This window comes from Misgurnus anguillicaudatus, chromosome 23, assembly GCF_027580225.2.
Source record: "Misgurnus anguillicaudatus chromosome 23, ASM2758022v2, whole genome shotgun sequence".
NCBI lineage: Eukaryota > Metazoa > Chordata > Actinopteri > Cypriniformes > Cobitidae > Misgurnus > Misgurnus anguillicaudatus.
Window position 1 is genome coordinate 10336513 of NC_073359.2, and position 19501 is coordinate 10356013.

Genomic DNA, 19501 nt, shown 5'->3' on the forward strand with positions numbered 1-19501 from the left:
ATTGAATTGCGTAAATAAAATAAAGTTAATAAATAAAATGTCCTTAAATTAACAAACACTGCATGGGATTTTTCTTGCAGTGTATATAGTGGAAAAGGTATTAAGCCTGTTAATTTTAACATAATTGTTGTTTATATTTACTGTCAAAGTATAATTCATTATGATTTAGGATGCTTAATATTTGATCGCTTTTTATAATAAAACGGTTACAATGGGAGTAATTTCACAAATCAAAGTATTAATATTATACATAAAAACATTTTATTTTTTTATTTTATTTTTATCTATTTTTCATTTTCATACATTTTTATCTAGTTTTCTGTAAAAAATCACATCTCATGTTCACATAAATCATGATGAATTACAGTTTGACAGTAAATATAAACAACAGGAGACTAAAAAGATAATTCACACAAAAATGAAAATTCTGTCATCATTTACCCTCATGTTGTTATAAACCTGTATGAGTTTTGGTGAACCCATTAAATTCCATCGTATTTGTTTTTCCTTTGAAGTCAATGATTAATTATTAGCTGTGTGCTTACCATCATTTATCAAAATATCTTCTTTTGTGTTCATGAAAAAAAGTATTCAGGTTTAGAGGAACATGACAATGAGAAAATAATAACAGATTTTCATTTTTGGGTGAACTTTATTACCTTACCCATATATACACAGCAAGAAGAAATTCTGGGTTAGTTCATTTCAATATGTTTTTTACTTCTAAACACAACACAATTGAATTCAAAACACAAGTAAAATATGCAGTAAACAGTACATTATGTCACTAATTTTTTTCAATTTCTTGAGATAAAATTAACTCAACCGAAGGCTGAACGCGTCAGGTGTTGTCCTTAAAATGACCGCTTGAGGGCGCTTAAGTTCTTTGGTTGCAAACCTCAAAGAACAAACCTCCGCTGAATTTCTGTATTATAAGTATCGGATTTTGCATAGAATTTGTTTTATCAAAGCGTATTCATATTGTGGTAGGAAATTGGGTTATATATTAAATTTTATGTTTTTGTAGTAGAGAAAAGATCTTCCGGTTGGTCGATGTAGTGTTTGTCCCGCCTCTCCTTCATCGTGATTGGACAGCTGGATAACTGACTTACCGAGCGCTACGTTTTGATTAAATACATATATTATTACAAAATTAACAATTGTTTTGCACATTATTAAAGTTTAAAATGTACAAGAATCTAAATTAATATGTATATTTGTTGTGGAATATAATTTATTTTTATCAAACTCTTTTTAGCCAATCGGAGGCTATGCCCCCCGCAAGCTCCGCCTATGCATACCATTCACTAGCAAATGCTTTAAACCCAGCAATTTGGGTCACTAAAATATAATATCTCCAATTAGATCTACTGTGATTTGTTGAATCAACATTGAATTACCTTTTGATTTTGCAAAATAAATCAAAGTCGATGTCGCGATTCAGTTTCACATCCCTATTTTTTAACACTGAAAATAGATTTTTACTTTACACTCCAATAAAAATGTTTTCGGTGCAATTATCATATGAATACAACTTGCTGCAAATAACTCAAGAGTACAACACTATTGATAAAACTAAACACCTACAGGTAAAGTTTGAATGTGAACAAATAAAATGGCACCCCTACTGAAAAATCCAGCTAAAACCAGCATAAGCTGGTAGCTGGTTTTAGCTGGTTTAAGGTGGTTTACGCTGGTCCTCCCAGTCTGACAAAGCTGGTCATGCTGGTGGGACAGCTGGTATTCCAGCATGACCAGCTAAGTCCAGCTAGACCAGCTTAAAATGTGACCAAAACACACCTAGACCAGCTTGCTACACCAGCAAAACCAGCTTCCTACACCAGCAAAACCAGCCAAAACCAAGCTGGGGACCAGCTAAAACCAGCTCACCAGCTTATGCTGGTCTTAGCTGGATTTTTCAGTAGGGACATGCCTACCATTTCTAAATAAACATGAAAGCAGCTGTTAAAATTGATCATTAGTTGTGCAGAAGGAGACTATTCCAAAGAATAAAAACATAAAAGATGAAAACGAAATTTTTAAAAATCATTTTATTCATCATTTTTTATTCAAGGAAAACTGCAAATATGAATTTTGTTGTTAGTTTACCTTACCCTCATACTGTACTGTAGCATCTAGAGAGGAAAAACAAACCACAAGTTATTTCATTGTCAATGCTGCAGGCAATGTATAAAAAAATCTTGTTATTGCACATCAGGGCAAGATTTGTGTTCTTTAATAGTCTGACTAGAAACATAGCATTGCTGTCTGATAAATGAAGACAGCTGTTGTGTTTACTAAAGTGACAATGAGCTTTAGTCAAGATCATCTACAGTCACAGTTCATTCAGAAAGTATTTAGACCCCTATCACTTTTCAGTTTTATGTTGTTGCATGATTGCATGAACAATTGTTGATATTTACACCATGACAAAGTGAAAACACAATTTTAAAAACTTTTGCAAATGTATTCAGACCCTTTACAACAACACCTGAAATTTTGCTCAGGTGCCTCCCATTTGTCTTGATGGTTGATGAGATGTTTCTACATCTTAAAGGTTTCTGACGAACACAAAGGAATATATTTTGAATAATGTTTGTATGCAAACTGATCAGAGGCACCATTTACTTCCATAGTAGGAGAAAAGAATACTATTGAAGTGAATGGTGCTTCTGATCGGTTTGGTTACACAGCAAGCTTGGCAACACCTGGATTTGTTTGTCAGACCTGAGGCTGTAACTGCTGCTTTAAGTACTGAGTAAAGGGTCTGAATACTTAGATGATATCGACTTTATTTTTTCAAACCAAAATGAGACGTTAAAGCAAATTAAGTGGTTGGTTTACGTGTCGATCAAACAGCCTCTTGTGGAGTCAAGTCACTTACCATTGAAAGCTAAGATGAACTTCTGGACCGTCTGTCAGAGAATTCACTGATGAGAAATTACAATTTTAAGCTTCTTGACTTTTCATGTCATTTGAATATCCATAGCCTGAAGTGTAAAAAAAAGACAGACACATCTGTCCTTAGAAATGTTCTGGTCCTATTTTTAATATGTGTTTTACAAACTTACCCCAGATGATCTGGAAAGCAGAGATGAAACAGCATCTTCCCACATTTTTTCCCTTCAGGCTCATCTTAGCCATCGTGGCCTTTGATGAAGTTCTTAAATAGAAATACAGATTTTATTATTATTATAGAAACATAACCCAACAAGGAATAAATGAAGAAGAGTTTAGAGCGGATCTAGGGTTTGTTGATCGCAGTTTAATTTAAATTTGAGTTGTGTTGCAACTAAAACCGCCAAACTGGAAGACAGAGCGATCAATTCAGTAGGAAAACAATGGATAGCAATGGCAGTTTGGACGCTGAGGAAATATTAAATGTTTATTTAAACTCGTATGTTATACCACAGCCATACAAATATGAGTTTATGCAGCCAAAAGTGCAGGGACGGGTCAGGATTAAATATACGGTCAGAGGAGACAAATTGAGGTGTTGTGTGAGGAGAACAAGACAGATGTCTTGGTGAAAGATCAGTGTTTATAGACACATAGTCTAACCTACAGTATAAACTCTGAATTAAAGCTATATTACTCTCTCTATGATACAGATAAGATTTCTGCTAGAATTTGCTTTAGGTTAAAGCCTCTGCGATATGAATACACAAAAACCATTACAGGTAAATATGTAATATGTTTTATATTACATTTACTCAGACTTACCTTTCTGTGTCTATTCTCACATTCTTCAATATTCATCTTCTGAAGTTCCTGAAGCAACAAATGAAAAAAATCAGACAGAAGGATTAATACACAGAATGATGTCCATTATAAAGTGACAATAAAGTTCAGGTAAGATCCTCTATCGGCCAAAGCTTGGAAGATTCACAGACAGTTCGTTCATTATAAACAAATATATTGCATTACCTACAAAATGTAAGAAACAAAATTCAGAAAATTTGAGTCATGCCTAATGTTTCTCAAATCCACACAGTTATTAAGTTTCGAGTATGTTTTTAAAATGTAGTTTAAAAAAAAATTCAGTATCAGTTAAAAGACAAAACAGACATACTCAAAATATAATCAAGCATTTTACCAATTTTTTTATAAAAACATACCAACCAAAAAGTTTACCTTTTTCCTCTAAGAGTCCGGCAGCTTCCAGTTCCTCCCTTTCAAACTTCGCAATCCTCTGTGTCAGGCTACTTAAGCAGCAGATCACTCTTGTGAAGGCCTTGCAGAGCGATTACGACGACTTAAACGTCTCCTCCTGGTTTCTACTCCATAGCCGGTTTACTTCAACTGTAAATTTGAAAACAATGTGAATGTAAACTTATTCCATAAAACATTTAATAACATTTTTTGAACATCTGCAGCCATGGACGTTCTGCCACTTGGGCTCTCCTGAAGTCTTGCAAGTTTGTTTCATTGAATGGCATAACTTCAGTGACCATGACAGACAAAATCACTCCTAGTCTCCATGTTAATGTGCAGCGTCATACCTTCACAAGAGGCACTAAATCACGTTCCCGCTCATTTTCCTTCACTACTCCCTGCTGGTGAAATGATCTTCCTATAGGAGTCCGGTCAGCCGCATCTCTTGCAGCATTCAAAAAACAACTAAAAACTCGTCTAGTCCAAAAATACTTGACAAATTGATATTGACTGCAGACACACCTCTACTATCTTCAAATAAAAAATAAAAATGACTAACTCTATCTCTTAACAGGTAATGTTTTGGAATAGTGAAAACTTCTTGTAACCTGGTATAAACACTTCTGGTATTATTGCCTCCCTATAACAAATCGCTTTATTGTTTCCTAATCTTTGTAAGTTGCTTCGGCTGAAACGTCTGCTAAATGTCTAAATGTAAATGTATCATACTATAGTTTATTTTTGAGGACTTCATGCAGCAGAACTGCAGGTGTCATTGAGCTGAAAATGATATTGAACACCACAGTTAGAGATCTTCACACGTGAGAGTATATTTTCACCACTTTGGAATCAAAACCAAGTATTGTTAATTAATCAGATAAGTGGAATCGAAATCGATACATTTGAAATGATGCCCAACCCTACTAATGGCCACTTCGATGAATTCATGCCAATGAATGATGTGCTGATTTTCATGTTAATAGAACGAAAAGTACTGTGTGACTGATTATAAATAGATTATGATTCACAAATAAATGTCGAATTCACAAATGCACAGAATGCGATCTACAAATATATTGAGAATATATTAATTTGATAATAATAAACAGCAGTATCATAATTGGTGTTACACATTGAAAGTGGGTGTTACATAGAATTTGGCTAGCCTGGGTGCCAGCCGATCTTAGCCCCGCCCACCAAGATTTGAAAAACGGGGAAGATCGGTCTGGGGATTCACCGTTGAGGAGCTACTATGCGAATACCAAAACCGGCCGACGAATCAAATTGTGAGGGCGGGCTTTATACGATGATGGACAGATGATCAACAGTAACGTATCAACCACGTCACCAAAGAGCGCGTGTGTTCAATCTGATTACAATGAAATGGCTGCTGCTGGTGAATTCAGATGTGTGGATTCTGACATGAGTCTGTTCTAAAAGATATCGACAGAGCATTGATTTAAAAAGAGGAACAGAGAAACGCGATCAAGGCATTTGTTTATGTTTTCGCCGTCCTTCCTATGGAGGACAAAGTTAAAGAAGCAACTGAAATGGGTATCATGGCGATGCAATTAGCGGTCGTTGCCAGCTTCTTTTCGGAAGCCTGGAATCGTGACTGCTGAATAAGTGGAGGGACATGCTAGGCTCCGATATTTTTCAAGCCAACGTAATGGGTAGTTATCGTCGTGGCTGAAGTTCACCTAACGTACAAATGGTAAGAGATAGTCTTACTGTATGACTTAGTAAATACTTAATGTTGTGATATAAATGAAATGTTGTAAACATAGTAGTTGTTGATGTACCTTCGCTAACTCAGCCTTAGTATAATTACAATGATGTTAGTATCATTGTAGCGCAATTACTAGCAGTTCGGTCAGGCTGCTAAAGACGCCATTTCAACATCACACACTCCGTTGCTCTGATTGGTCGTATGTCTATCCAATTGAGTGCAGAGGCATTTTTCGGTTGAGACACGCCTCATAATTTTAGCTCAATGGAGCGGTATCAGACTCAAATTCTGACTAGAATTGAGTATGACAACGTCAGGCTAGAATTTGGCTATACACATTACAGTACTGTGAGTTGCATTACTAACTTTTTTTAAAGAATATTTTCATTTGCAAATCAACTTTAATTTTTTTGTGAATTCTACCGATTGTAACTAACTACTATACTTACAAAACACTTTTTTAATAACACCTGCACTAATCAGCCAATAAACTATCAACAGTTCAATGCATAAAAGCATGCAGATAGGACACATTTTCTACTTCTTTACTACTTCCTCACTTTATCTGTTGATTTATAAATGCACTCTCTGTTACTCAACGACTCTGTGCTTTGATAATAAATAAATTTATTAATTCTGTTGTATTTGATGAATGACTTCTTCCTCTGCTCTCAATCGCTGGAGTCAATTTGTGGATCTGCTAAATCAAGAAAATGTAAAGAACTTTGTATTTAACATTTTACTTTAGTTTTTTTCCTTTGAAAGGGTCTGTCTTTGATGACCTAATGAATAACATTTCTGAAGAATATGATCTGCTCCTGACCTTTATTCCTAATTGAACCATTTATGTTGAAAGAATTCTTTCAATGTTGGCCGAGTGCCTCGCTGGAGGTCCAGGCTCCAATCTATCAAGTCTTGACACTCTGTATTCACAAGTGTAGACAAGAGCACAGATTAGACATTTAGGTTTTGTCAAATATATATATATATATATATACTATCTTATATAAGCTTCTGAAATATGTACTATATAGAAACATTAATCAATGTTGACATTTTGAAGTTTAAGTAGCAATTTCTTCGAATTAAAACTTAGAAAATTGCATCAGGTTAAAACTTTCCATGATTGTGCAGAAGCTTTGCTTGCGTTTAACAATGAATTGCTTTGTTAGTGCCATTCTCTTACCTTTGGATATCACAGCAGTGCCTTCAGTGGTTCTGCCTCTAAACACTTGTCCATGCAACATTTTGAACAATAAAATAGCCAAAGCATGCATAGTCTGTTCATCAGCAAAATATAGCCCTGTAACATAAACAAAAGGTTAAAAAAATTTCATTATTCAAAAGTAAATGTACTTGTAAATCTCAGTAGTGTGCTTCCAAGAAAACAATACAGAAAGTCAACTCACCCCTGTATGGTGCGCCTCGTCTCCCACAATCGTTCGCAAGATTGCTGAGTCCAAAGTCTATCAATTTTAGCTCCATCGTGTCTGTGTTGACCAGCATGTTGTCGAGCTTTAAATCTCCGTGATAGACACCTCTGTCAATGCAGTGTATGGCCGCGAGCACTGCTTGGCGCATTAATGGACGTGCCTGGACTTCTGACAGACGACCTCCATTACTCTCGACAAACTCAAGAAGATTCATGCAGGGATGAGGCAACTCCAAAATGATGATGTACTGATTCCTCTCTTCAAACCAGTCTAACATTTCCACAATGTAGGGGCTTTTCTTCGGTTGAAGCAGCATCAGATTGATTGCCACTTCTGTATAAAGAGGCTCGGCATGTCCAGGCTGAAACAAAAGCATTAAAAGAGGTTAACTGAAAAACACGGAGATATATAATTTTTGTGCACTTTTACTAAGATAAAGTGGGGTCTTTATTTACACATTTATTACAGCTGCATTCTGTAACTTTTGCCTCACTATCGCCATCTCTGTTTAAACTATAAAGCTGCAGTTATTTGCAGAGTAATTTTCTGTATGTGCGTTTTGCTTTGAATCTGATGTCTGTGATTACCGCATCAGAGCGGATCGGTCATTATACATCAACATGACAGATAGAAGTTTTTCTATCCTAAAACTATTGAAAGCCCTGCTGATATTCACGTCACGTTCCCCTGTGTAGCTGAATGCTCTTTACAGTTTTCAGTGTTTTAACAACAGATGATTCCTCAGATGTTACGTTGCTTAAAACTATTTATACTTTTAACAAATAATAAATAAATAATTTTTATAGGCTATCATTATGAATTGGATTTAGGTAAGTAGACAACGAACACTTATTTTTTATGCATTTACTCAACAACTGATTTTTGTTTGTGTTATTTGGTTTGTCCCCCTCGTGGTGATATGGACAAAACCTGATGTTTCATGTTATCTGAAATATGTCCTAAAGAGCATCTTATGTGCTTCAACTAAGCCAAATACATCTCAATTTAAAATTTTACATGTATTAAAAATCTTGCTAACTTACCATTTTAATGTAACTGTTAGTTGAGGGGCACGACTTCTCAATGAATTTGATGGCGACCTATAAAGGAAAGTAACCATTTGTAAGTCACATCAAACTATAACTGATATAAACATATTTAGATCAAAACACTCAACATGGATTTATATGTTATGTCACATTGTGCTGTTTGATGAAGAGCAGTTTTACCTTTCTGCCATCGGATTTTCGACATCCCTCACGAATTGTACCAAAGCCACCTCTTCCTATCAATTTTCCTATTGTATAAAGCATTTGAAATGCCCCTGAAAAACAATCAATACAAAATGAACATAAGGTTTTTTGTCTCCAATAGCAGTGCTGCTTATAATAAAACAGACAGAATAAATATTAATTTAATGCGAGTTGTTCAGTACATCCAAAGCTAATCAGCTACTAGCATCATAAACAAGATGTTTGGGATCAAGTACAAGTGAAACAGCAGGACAACCATTAAAAAACCCTAAATATTTCTTTACACGGGAAATCAGGACAAGATGGATGGAAAAGTTCAAGAGTTATTGTGCTGAATCAAGGGTCCTTCAGAATAACACATTGTATATTGAATACAAAGGGAAGGTATTACATAAACATATGGTGTATAAATACACTTAACTGGGCACAGTTTTGAAACAATTAGGAGAAGAGCATTTGACGAGAGAGAAAAATAAAGCTGACAATAAAAAACAGAACATAATAACAGTAAACTCACTAGCAGGTTGGGAATCTGCAGGGCCACTTGACTGCAGGCCAGATGGACCTGGCTGAGAGTCAGCTGGATCTTGATCTTGAGCTTTTGGCTTCAATTCAGATGAACCAGGTGGGCAACAGCCTGGTTTATGACAGCCCGCTGGCTCGAGTCCAAGGGGACTATTCTGCGAATGGGCACTTTGCAGACCGGAAGGGCCTGGCTGAGAGTCAGCTGGATCTTGATCTTGAGCTTTTGGCTTTAATTTAGATGAACCAGGTGGGCAACAGCCTGGTTTATGACAGCCCGCTGGCTCGAGATCAGTCTCAAGATCAGTCTCTTCTTGGATTTCTTTTTTCTCCAAGGTAAATGAACCAGCCTGGCAATAGGCTGGTTCTTCATGGCGCGCTCGCTCAAGTCCGAAGGGACTATCTTGCTCACGGGCTCCATGCAGGCCGAAAGGGCCTGGCTTACAAAAAGCCTGATCAGGTTGAGCACGAAGCTCCGCCGGGTCGAATGGACCTTGGTTATGATCAGTCTCTTCTTGGATCTCCGTTTCCTCCAAGGTATATGAACCAGCCAGGCAATAGGCTGGTTCTTCATGGCGCGCTCGCTCAAGTCCGAAGGGACTATCTTGCTCACGGGCTCCATGCAGGCCGAAAGGGCCTGGCTTACAAAAAGCCTGATCAGGTTGAGCACGAAGCTCCGCCGGGTCGAATGGACCTTGGTTATGATCAGTCTCTTCTTGGATCTCCGTTTCCTCCAAGGTAAATGAACCAGCCAGGCAATAGGCTGGTTCTTGAAAACCCGTATGCTTGAGTCCAGATGGACCTTTCTGCAAATCAGTTGGATCTTCACGGGTACTTGACAGCAGGTTGGATGGACCTGGCTGAGGATCATCTGAATCAGATGACTCCAGGTCATCCTCATTTTGGCAGATACAGCAGGCATGCTGTATAGCCTGGACTGTTCTACGGAAAAAAGCACTGATGCTCTTTCCCTTTTGCTGTTTTGGTTTTTTATCTAAAAGACAGAAATAGAAAAGACAAATAGTAATGTTACCACCAGATACCAGTAATATATTTCTTAACTCTTTCCCTGCATAGCTAAATACTCTATACTCTCATTCTTGCGTAACAATCAAGGACTTTGCTGCTGTAACATGACTGCAGGAGGCGCAATGATATTACGCTGTGCCCAAAAATAATCCCCTTAATAACTATTAATACCAGGGGACTATTTTCGGCTGCTGTGTAATATCATTGCGCCTCCTGCTGCCATGGTATGGAAGCAAAGTCATTGATTATTACGTCAGAATGAGAGTATAGTTCCTAGCCATATCGGCCTAGAAAATCACAACTTTTAATTTTCTGTCCGTCTTAGTACACATTGTAACTACAGAATAGTCAAGTTTTAAATAGGAAAAATATCAAAACTCTTTGGTTATTTTTTGTGCGATGCTAATGGTCTAATCAGATTTAATGGATTGTGCTAAGCTATGCTAAAAGTGGTACAGCCAGACCCGGAGATCAGCTGAATGAATGGATACCAAAATGGTAAAAATCAAATGTTTAACTCTAGGGGAGCTGAAAAATTGGAATATTTAAAGAAAAAGTGTAGTATCCCTTTAAGGTGTCATAATAATGTTGTGACTCACCAGCTTTTTTCTTTCTCCTCTCCTCCTTTTTTGCAGCTCTTGGAGGGGTGATGCTCTCTTGACTAGCTGCAGGTGTAGAGATGTTTGACCTCTGCCGAACATCTCGTGCACTGCTGCCCGTCACGAGCCCACAAGCTGACGTAGACAGAATGGTATTCTGTCTAACGGCTGGACAGACCAGACAAGAACACCACATTATAAACTGTAAAATCTAACTCATTTTACTGTATAGTTATTGAGGTATTTTTACAAACATTATGAAACATATTAAACAAAAATTGTATATACTGTACGCTATGGTTACTTTATATTATTCCACACCTCTTTTGAGAAACTTATTACATATGTATATATTTGAGGTGTCATTATAATGGTGTGACTGACCTGCTCGGCTGCACTCCTCATCATCTACAGCAAACTTTACGTGACCAGCTGCAGTTGTAGAGATGTTTGACTTCCATCGAGCATCACATACACCGCTGTTGGTCACGAAACCACGAGCTGACGAAGACATGATGTTGGACAAATCAGACATAAGGAACACATTGTTATTGTTATTGTGCTATTTTGACAAACATTGTAGTAAAAATAATTATAATAATAATACACATTTAAATTGAAAACTAAAACAAAAGCACCAAAAATACTAAACAAAGTCCTGAAACTATGCCAGACAAAATAACTATATTATTTTATGTATATAAAATTAAATATTATTTTATGAACTCTACACTATTTACTATCTACACCAGTGTTTCTCAATCCTGGTCCCTGAGGACCCCTCCCAGAATGTTTTAGATGTTTCCTTATTTAACACATTTTTGCTTCATTATATCTGAGGCGTCATTATAATGACTGACTGACCTTCTCCTCTACACTCGTAGTCCTCTACGGCCCCAAGAAGGGCACACCTCACGTGACCGGCTGCAGGTGTAAAGATGTTCAACCTCCGTTGAGCATCACCTACACTGCTGCCGGACACAAGCCCACAAGCTGACGCAGACAGGATGGTACTCTGTCTAACAGCTAGACAGACAGGAAATCAAGAACACTTTATAAACTTCTATAACATCTAACATATTTTACTGTATAGTTATTGTGGTGTTTTGACAAACATTAATTATACAGTATGCTACTGTTACATGTGTTTCAATTCCAAACGTTTATTGAGTTTACTCTTAATGTGAAAAAATATATAAAATGTGCGTTTTAAAAACGCATAATATATATTATTACATATGTATAATTTTGAGGTGTCATCTTAAAAGTGTGACTGACCTGTCGGGCTACACTCCTCATCATCCTCCACAGCTCCTGGAAGAGTGAACCTCATGTGACCAGCTGCAGGTCTAGAGATGTTCAACCTCCGTTGAGCACCACCTAGACCGCTGCTGGTCACGAGCCCACGAGCTGATGCAGACAGAATTGTATTCTGTCTAACAGCTGGACAGACAAAAAAACAAGCACACTTTATAAACTTCTAACATCTAATATATTTTACTGTATAGTTGTAATCCCCGAACCACAAAACAAGCTTTGGCAGTGGGCATTTACATTAGAGCTGTAATCGGGCCTTAAAAGTTAAGCCCGAAATGTCCGAAGCCCGACAGAATGCAGCCCGAACCCGAACGTACATTTAGATTGACAGCTTTTTAAAAGCCCGAACCCGTTTACAGCCCGACATTATTTAAATGTGCGCACACACACAGCTTTTGTCAAGAATGAGAAATTTAGACAGGTTTTAACATTATTTATTCATGACTAATAATCTACACCCCACTTGGAAGTTGAAAAAAAGAAATAAAATAAGGCATCTGTAACATTGTAACATCTCATTCTAAATGGGCTTATGCAATACACTATAAATATGCCAATACATTTTTTTATTTCTTAACGAATTAAATTAAGATAATACATTCTGAATTAAGATGGGTATTTGGCAATAACGAAATTAAGAGAAAGGCTCCGCGGGATTTGCGTCGGCACTTCTCTCCATTACTGCCAACATTAGTCTATATCCTCTGTCTAAATTATGTATTTAAGACTCGATTCATATTTAGTTATACATTGAAAAACCTTTATTCACCAAGATTAGGCTACATGTTTTTGATGAGGAAAATCATTAAATCCACTGTAAATTAATTCAGCGCGGTCCTGCGCTACTGATGCAGCATCCAGCAGCATTGAACTTGACCGCTCATTTACCTCACAAAGCCGGAGCGCAAGCCCGAGCCCGGCTCGAGCCCGTGTAAAATGTAAGAAATGAAGCCCGAACCCGCCCGAGCCCGTCGGGTCCCGACGGGTCCCGTCGGGTTCGGGCAAAGATCTTCAGCTCTAATTTACATCCAGGTCTTCAATGCGACCCGCCCATCAAAACAGAGCATTTTTCGAGCCAGCCTCAAAACCAGGGTACAAACTAGCCTATTACTTATTGCCTTTGATGTTTTTAAAATGTAAAAACCACACGAACGTCATATGTAGACCTCAGACAACAGTATAAAACAATAAAAACAGCCGATTCATCGCACCTTTAAAATTGTTGAGGCAGCGTAAAACATGTTAAAGGTGCAGTGTGTAAATTTTAGCGGCATTTAGTGGTGAAGTGCTGGTGACCCTTCATTTTTTAATCACATAGAGAAGCTACAGTAGCCGCCACGAGACAAACATGTCATTGGAAACAACTTAGTAAAAAATGTTTATCAATTAATGGCTTCTGTAGAAACATGGCGGCACAAAATGGTGACTTTCATGTAAGGGGACCCTTGGTATATGTAGATAAAAACGTCTTATTTTAAGGTAATAAACACATAACGGTTCATTATGAAAGGTCTTTATACACCACTGATAATCAGTGCTGGGCAGTAGCTTCACTACAAGTAGCGAAGCTAGTAGTTTAACTACATTTTTCAGTAGGGATGCACCGAATATTCGGCCACCGAAAATTTTCGGCCGAAAATGGCCCAAAAGTGGATTTTCGGTTTTCGGCCGAAAGACTTTTATCACCGAAAAAATACGGCCGAAATAATGTGATGACGCAAACAGACACCGCGACCTGCACGTGCTTGTCTGAAGTAACATATCTGCGGTGTGGACTAGGTTTCTCTCAAACCCGCGTCCGCCGAATTTCTGACCAGGACCTCCGCAACCTCCGCAATGCCTTTTCTCTGGGCATTTGTGTACTGTTTTCACAAGCTCCGACTAAACATTCGTTCAGATTAACATCCAGAACAACAGACATTTAACATGATTGCTTTTAAAATTAGTGATGTGCACGAATGGTCAAATATTCGATCTGCAATAATAATTAGAATGGGGAAAAATGATGTTCAAACGTTTTTAATCCGCCACCGCAGCATTACGGCTACTGCTCATTTAATCCTTTTTCACTTCACCTGTACGGTCTTTTACAGACTTTAATATAAAATATACATGAAAATTAATATGTATGTATTTCTGATTGTTTTGGTAATTCAGATTGCAGACTCATTTAAGTGTTTAGAGTTTTAATGCCAGGTGTTAGACGTGCTTCTCCGCCGCCGCATCAGCGTGCATGATGAGAGACTTGTTCGCTTCCTTATATAGCCTAGTTTATTTTGTTGTTAAAACGACACGAGACACGCATGGAAAGCGAAACGGAGAACATTAATTTTATCTGTGGATATGGTTATAACGAACCCGAAAACTGCAAATGCCGTAACAGCAAACAATAGCTCCGTTTTGTGAAGTGTTGTTAAATTAAGCTCGTAACTTTGCACCCTCAGCAATAATGTATCAAGCCAGCTTGCGTTATTTGTAACATAATATTAAATTCAGATATATTTGTTAGATCCGTTTGTTGTTCTCACTGGATAACCACAGAGCAGAGTTTTTTCTGCAGCTGGCATTAATGAGAAAAACGGGTTTCAGCGGAGAAGGTAGGCTAAATATGACTTTCTATCTAAACAAAAACATGTCAGACTAAATAACGAAGATATTCACATTTGACTGAGCCTTCGATCCATTCAGGGTTTTAACGTGCATTAAAATGCCATCATTTTTATCAGCATTATGTAACATTAACGTTAAACAAAACCACAACTAGCACATCTCAGTTTTTAAATGTACTGCATGGCAAACAAGCACCAAAGGATTAATTAAACAAACAGTTTAACTTTTAACAACCTGATGTGTCACTACTAGTAGCCTACTCATCAGTTTTTCCAGACGTGAGGCAGATAGCCTAAATCAGTGGTTCCCAAACTTTTTCAGCGTGCGGCCCCCCTTGTGTAAGGTACATTCCTTCGCGGCCCCCCAAAGAAAATTTGTGACAAAAAACTGTTCTAAAACTCAAAATTTTAATAAAAAAATTAAATTATACAAAAAAGTAGTGCTTTTGGTTAGTAGCCTTATTTTTTTTATTTAATTACACAGAATTCATGATGAATTAATGTATTTCATAAAATGTCATAAAACTGGGGTCCCCCTGGCACCATCTCGCGGCCCCCAGTTTGAAAACCACTGGCCTAAATAACTGAAGTTGGGTTTGTTTATGCCATATGCTGTTTGGCTTAATTTTCTTCTCAAATTGTGTGTGTTGACTCCATTTCTATTACACGCAAAAATACCATAAGTGCAATGGTAGTACTAATAATTGGCATAATTTCTTTCGGTGTTTCGGCTTTCGGTTTTCGGCCTTGGTTTCCTCTTTTTCGGTTTTCGGTTTCGGCCAAGAATTTTCATTTCGGTGCATCCCTACTTGATTGTAGCTTAGCTTAGCTGCTTTCTAAATCAAATAGCTTTTCAGTAGCTAAGCTCTTTTTTGACCAAGTAGTGAGGTAGCTTCCACACAAACTACAATTTTCCAAACATTTCTGAAGTCGTCCTGAATTTGAGAATAAGCGCGTCATTTGAATCGCCACAGGACGTCGTTTGTCCCGTATTTTCGAGTTGTGCAGCAGCTTTCATTCATACAAAACATTACCACTCACATTCTGTGAAGACTCGTGCTCTACCTCTGACTGGGTTATGTCATCAAGCCAAGCTAATATAAAAACATGTAATAAATATTACAATTGAAACTATTAATAGAATGTGCTTTGGCGAGCACCTCACAGACTCTGTGCAGGCTACCTGCTGCCTGCGGGCCCACGTTGGAGACCCTTGTGTGTTAAGATATGTCAGGGCCAGGTGTTTTTAAATAAAGGCAGCTCAAACATGCATTTTATTCTGGGAGTAGGATAAGTCCAGCAAACAGCCCCAAAATGTGAAGTACCTAGGCCTACATTATGCTTGTATTGCCTATAATTACCAAAATGATAAATTGAAACTGAATACATAATTACATAATGAAAACTGGTTAAAAATAAAAAAGTAGCTTGGATGTAGCAAGCTACTATTGATGTAGCTTAGCTTGCTACATTTCCCAGGGGGGTAGCTTCAGTGTAGTGAAGCTTCATTTAATGTGAAGTAACTGGTAGCTTAGCTCACTACATTTTCCAAGTAGCTTGCCCAGCACTGCTGATAATATAGTTTTGCATATTATTTTGCATTTCTGACAAGAGATCCTTCTAAAAATTACACACTGTACCTTTAACAAGGCACCTGACCATACTAATCTTCCCATATTAGTGAATTTTTTTTTCAATTGTTGATAGATTTACATAAAAATACTACCTACACATATTGGTGTGACACATAAATATTGTATTTCAATGAATTAATTAAGAAAAATCACAGCTCTTTGCCTCTAACTCGATGTATTTCAATTAGGGCTGTCAAAAGATTAATCGCGATTAATCGCATCCAACATAAAAGTTTGTGTTTACATAGCATATGTGTGTGTACTGTGTATAAGTATTATGTATATATAAATACACACACATTCATGTATATATTTAAGAATTATTTGCATTTAAATACTGTATATACATTTCTATAAATTATATTATATATAAATATAAATATTTTTCTTAAATATATACATGATTGGGTGTGTTTTTATATATAAATAATAATTATACACAGTACACACACATATGTTATGTAAACACAAACTTTTATTTTGGATGCGATTAATCTTTTGACAGCCCTAATTTCAATGTAACTCTCTCAAGGCTCTGAGGAGAAATAGCGCAAGGCTCTCAGCCAATCAATTTCAAGAACGCGAAATAACTTTTATTATATAAGCTGTTATAAATATAAATGTTTAACACTATACATAATATAAAATTATACATCCATCAGTAAAACCAAGCTGGTATGAAGTTCGTAGTCTGTGCTAATAATCTTTTAACCACTGATCTATATAAATGACTGGATTGCGCATAGAACGCTTGACGTAACTGCGTGAGGTGAAGCCAGCGCAGAGTTCGAGCCGCCATCTTGGTATACCCAACCGGCAGAGAGCGTCATTGACTTCCATTCAAAATCATGATCAAAATTTACCCCCTTTACAGCGTATCAGTTACATTAGGTTAATTTTTAGGATATGTGTACATTAATTATTTGTTAATTCTGGTGTTATTTGCAATGTTTATGTTTTAATCGGGCAGGATAATGGATTTATAAAAAACCGTTAAGGTGAGTGTGTCTGTTGCATTTGTTAATGACACGGGTATAAATAAAGTTTTGTTTGACATTCAGCTACACTGTGACGGTCGGCGTTATTTCTCTAAATAAGTTTAGGTAACTTGTAAGTTTAGATAACATAATTACAAAACTAGCAAATTATTGCATGCACATACGGTACAAAGCATGATTATTTATTTAGATTTCAGAATGAGCACGTTTATTGTCATTAATACTAAATATGCTGCGGTCTGTCTGCTGATCTGATACTGTAATAAAGATGAATGTATAATAACTGTTTAAAACGCAAAATGTACAACTTTCAGTAAATAACTATTTACATGCTTTGGACGTTTGTGTTGTAATAGTGTACAGGGTAACTTCACATATAAAAAAGAAGACGAGTAAAGTGATGTTTTATCATTAAAATCTGATAACGTCCATTGATTTAATAGAACGTTTGGGTATACCAACATGGCGGCGCGGTGGCTTCACAAGTGTGACGTCATGCGCAATCCAGTCATTTATATAGATCAGTGCTTTTAACGGACCATAAATGAGGCGCTGTCACTTTAAAGCCGGTCCTAATATTTATATTTCTCATTATCGGCGGAAAGTTTCATCGTAGTACTAATGTGCTTAGTTTGGTTGTCTAGTGTAATAATATTATTGAGTTTATACTTTGAACAATTAAATTTGTGAGTGAAATCCGCCTAGCGTAACTGTTATCTCTCTGTGTTGTCTCCGCTTGTTTTCGGACGCTGTCCGAGTCACAGATAACTTGTGTCAAAGGCTCAGCGAGTTCAATATTCCCAAATGTTGTGATTAACTGACCTGGTGGCATCCACTCATCTTCCATTACGGCTCCCGGAATGGAAAGTCCGCTCTTGAGCTGATCATTTGATTTAGGCATTTTACCTCAGTCTATTTCACGACAGTCTGTAACAGTGTTATTGACTTGTCGCGTTTAAACGTTCGGTATGCAAGTGTTTTACGGACTGAAAGTCTGTAATAGCTGTCAGGGATTAGCTTTGCTTTCGCTCAGAGAATCGCTGCTCTAAAGAGATTTTTTTCAGAACGCGCCAATTTATATGTTCTGTTTATGACGTCAAACATTCCATTATTCGCTCTTTTCTCATTGTGACGTCAAACATTCTATTCGCTCTGCCATACCTCCTGCACGTGCGACCAGGCCACGTGATGTTTCAGTTCACGTGTATAAAATCCTTCCAGTTTTTAGGCCCTCAAGTGTTAAACCCACAATTCATATATTTGTTAATCAGTATATTTCTTTTAATTGTGTTATGTGTCGATTGCCCCGTCATTCAGTCAGAAGGCTTACTTTTAATCAATCGTGTTTCTCTATACTTAAAGAATGATTTATTTTTTTCTTTATTTATTTTTCTTGTTCTTTCCTTTTCATTGTATGTCAGTGCAGTGCTATTTTGTATTTATTTTATTTTGCAATAAAAATAAAAAATAAGATCTACCAAATCGAATCTCATTCTCAGATTTTTTTAAAATTAGCTTCACGTGACGTAGCTTAGGGTACAGCTAGCGAAGATATTTTAAAATCATATCTATGTTTTAAAATAAACACCAGTTGAAAAAAACACCAGTTGCACTCACTGTACAATAACATTACATCAAATAAAAAGAAGTCCTCAGTCTATATCTAAGTAAATAATAACAGTGTCCAATTACAGTTGTTATCTTTCTAATAGTAATTAACGTTAGTTGTTGAACTGGTAATCAATAAACATAAACATTGAAATGTGGTTTTTGATGTTTATTTAATATGGCAATGAATTGAGTTTTTTTAATGATTGTCATTTTATTATTTAGATATTATATACTGTACCCTTTCCACTTTTATATTGTGTAAAGTTAATAAATTACTTCAATCTGAAGTTACAACAATCCTAATCTTCAATATTGTTTAGTCTTCATAGGATAGAATAGTTCATTTAGTGTTACTATTACATTACAATTATAAAGTTTAATAAGAGGTCAATAATGTTTCAAGCATATTGTTTATACACAATGTAATCATGCAACACACTTACACAGTATGTATTTAGTTAATCGTTACATACAGTGCAAGTAACATCATAACTAGCATTACATTATTTACACAAATTCTAAAGCTTCATGAACACTTTCATTGTATGACATTTGAGCTTTTCAGAATGCATAACATTTGAAAGTGTTTTACAGAAAAACACACTGTATGTC

General features: G+C 36.6%; 1 protein-coding gene across 4 annotated transcripts; it reads right to left on the reverse strand.

Annotated features, from left to right (window-relative positions):
- Positions 1–1940: 1940 nt before the first annotated feature.
- LOC129453383 (uncharacterized) lies at positions 1941–18628 on the reverse strand. Of its 4 annotated transcripts, none has more exons than XR_012366124.1 (16): positions 18101–18628; positions 11999–12163; positions 11585–11746; positions 11105–11221; positions 10721–10888; positions 9088–10086; positions 8547–8641; positions 8361–8417; positions 7294–7678; positions 7071–7187; positions 6708–6807; positions 4135–4302; positions 3724–3771; positions 3072–3163; positions 2885–2930; positions 1941–2135 (listed from the first exon to the last, which is right to left on the reverse strand). XR_012366124.1 is itself a non-coding variant. In XM_055217614.2 (12 exons), exons 1-11 carry the CDS (start codon positions 18177–18179, stop codon positions 6716–6718), a joined length of 2436 nt encoding a protein of 811 aa, XP_055073589.2. In that variant the 5' UTR covers positions 18180–18627; the 3' UTR covers positions 5585–6581; positions 6708–6715. The 4 variants fall into 4 exon arrangements, 2 of the variants coding, with proteins under 2 accessions (XP_055073589.2, XP_055073588.2); XR_012366123.1 differs by having other exon boundaries at positions 2885–2990; XM_055217614.2 differs by lacking the exons at positions 1941–2135; positions 2885–2930; positions 3072–3163; positions 3724–3771; positions 4135–4302 and adding an exon at positions 5585–6581 and having other exon boundaries at positions 18101–18627.
- Positions 18629–19501: the final 873 nt, after the last annotated feature.

Bases quoted from the DNA above. Each gene is read 5' to 3' on its own strand.
- LOC129453383 (XM_055217614.2), bottom strand. From the start codon at position 18,179: ATGCCTAAATCAAATGATCAGCTCAAGAGCGGACTTTCCATTCCGGGA. The intron at 8,642-9,087 runs GTGAGTTTACTG...ATTGTTTTTCAG, and splicing joins TGCAGATTCCCAACCTGCTA to GGGCATTTCAAATGCTTTAT. The intron at 7,188-7,293 runs GTGAGTTGACTT...TTTATGTTACAG, and splicing joins ACGAGGCGCACCATACAGGG to GGCTATATTTTGCTGATGAA.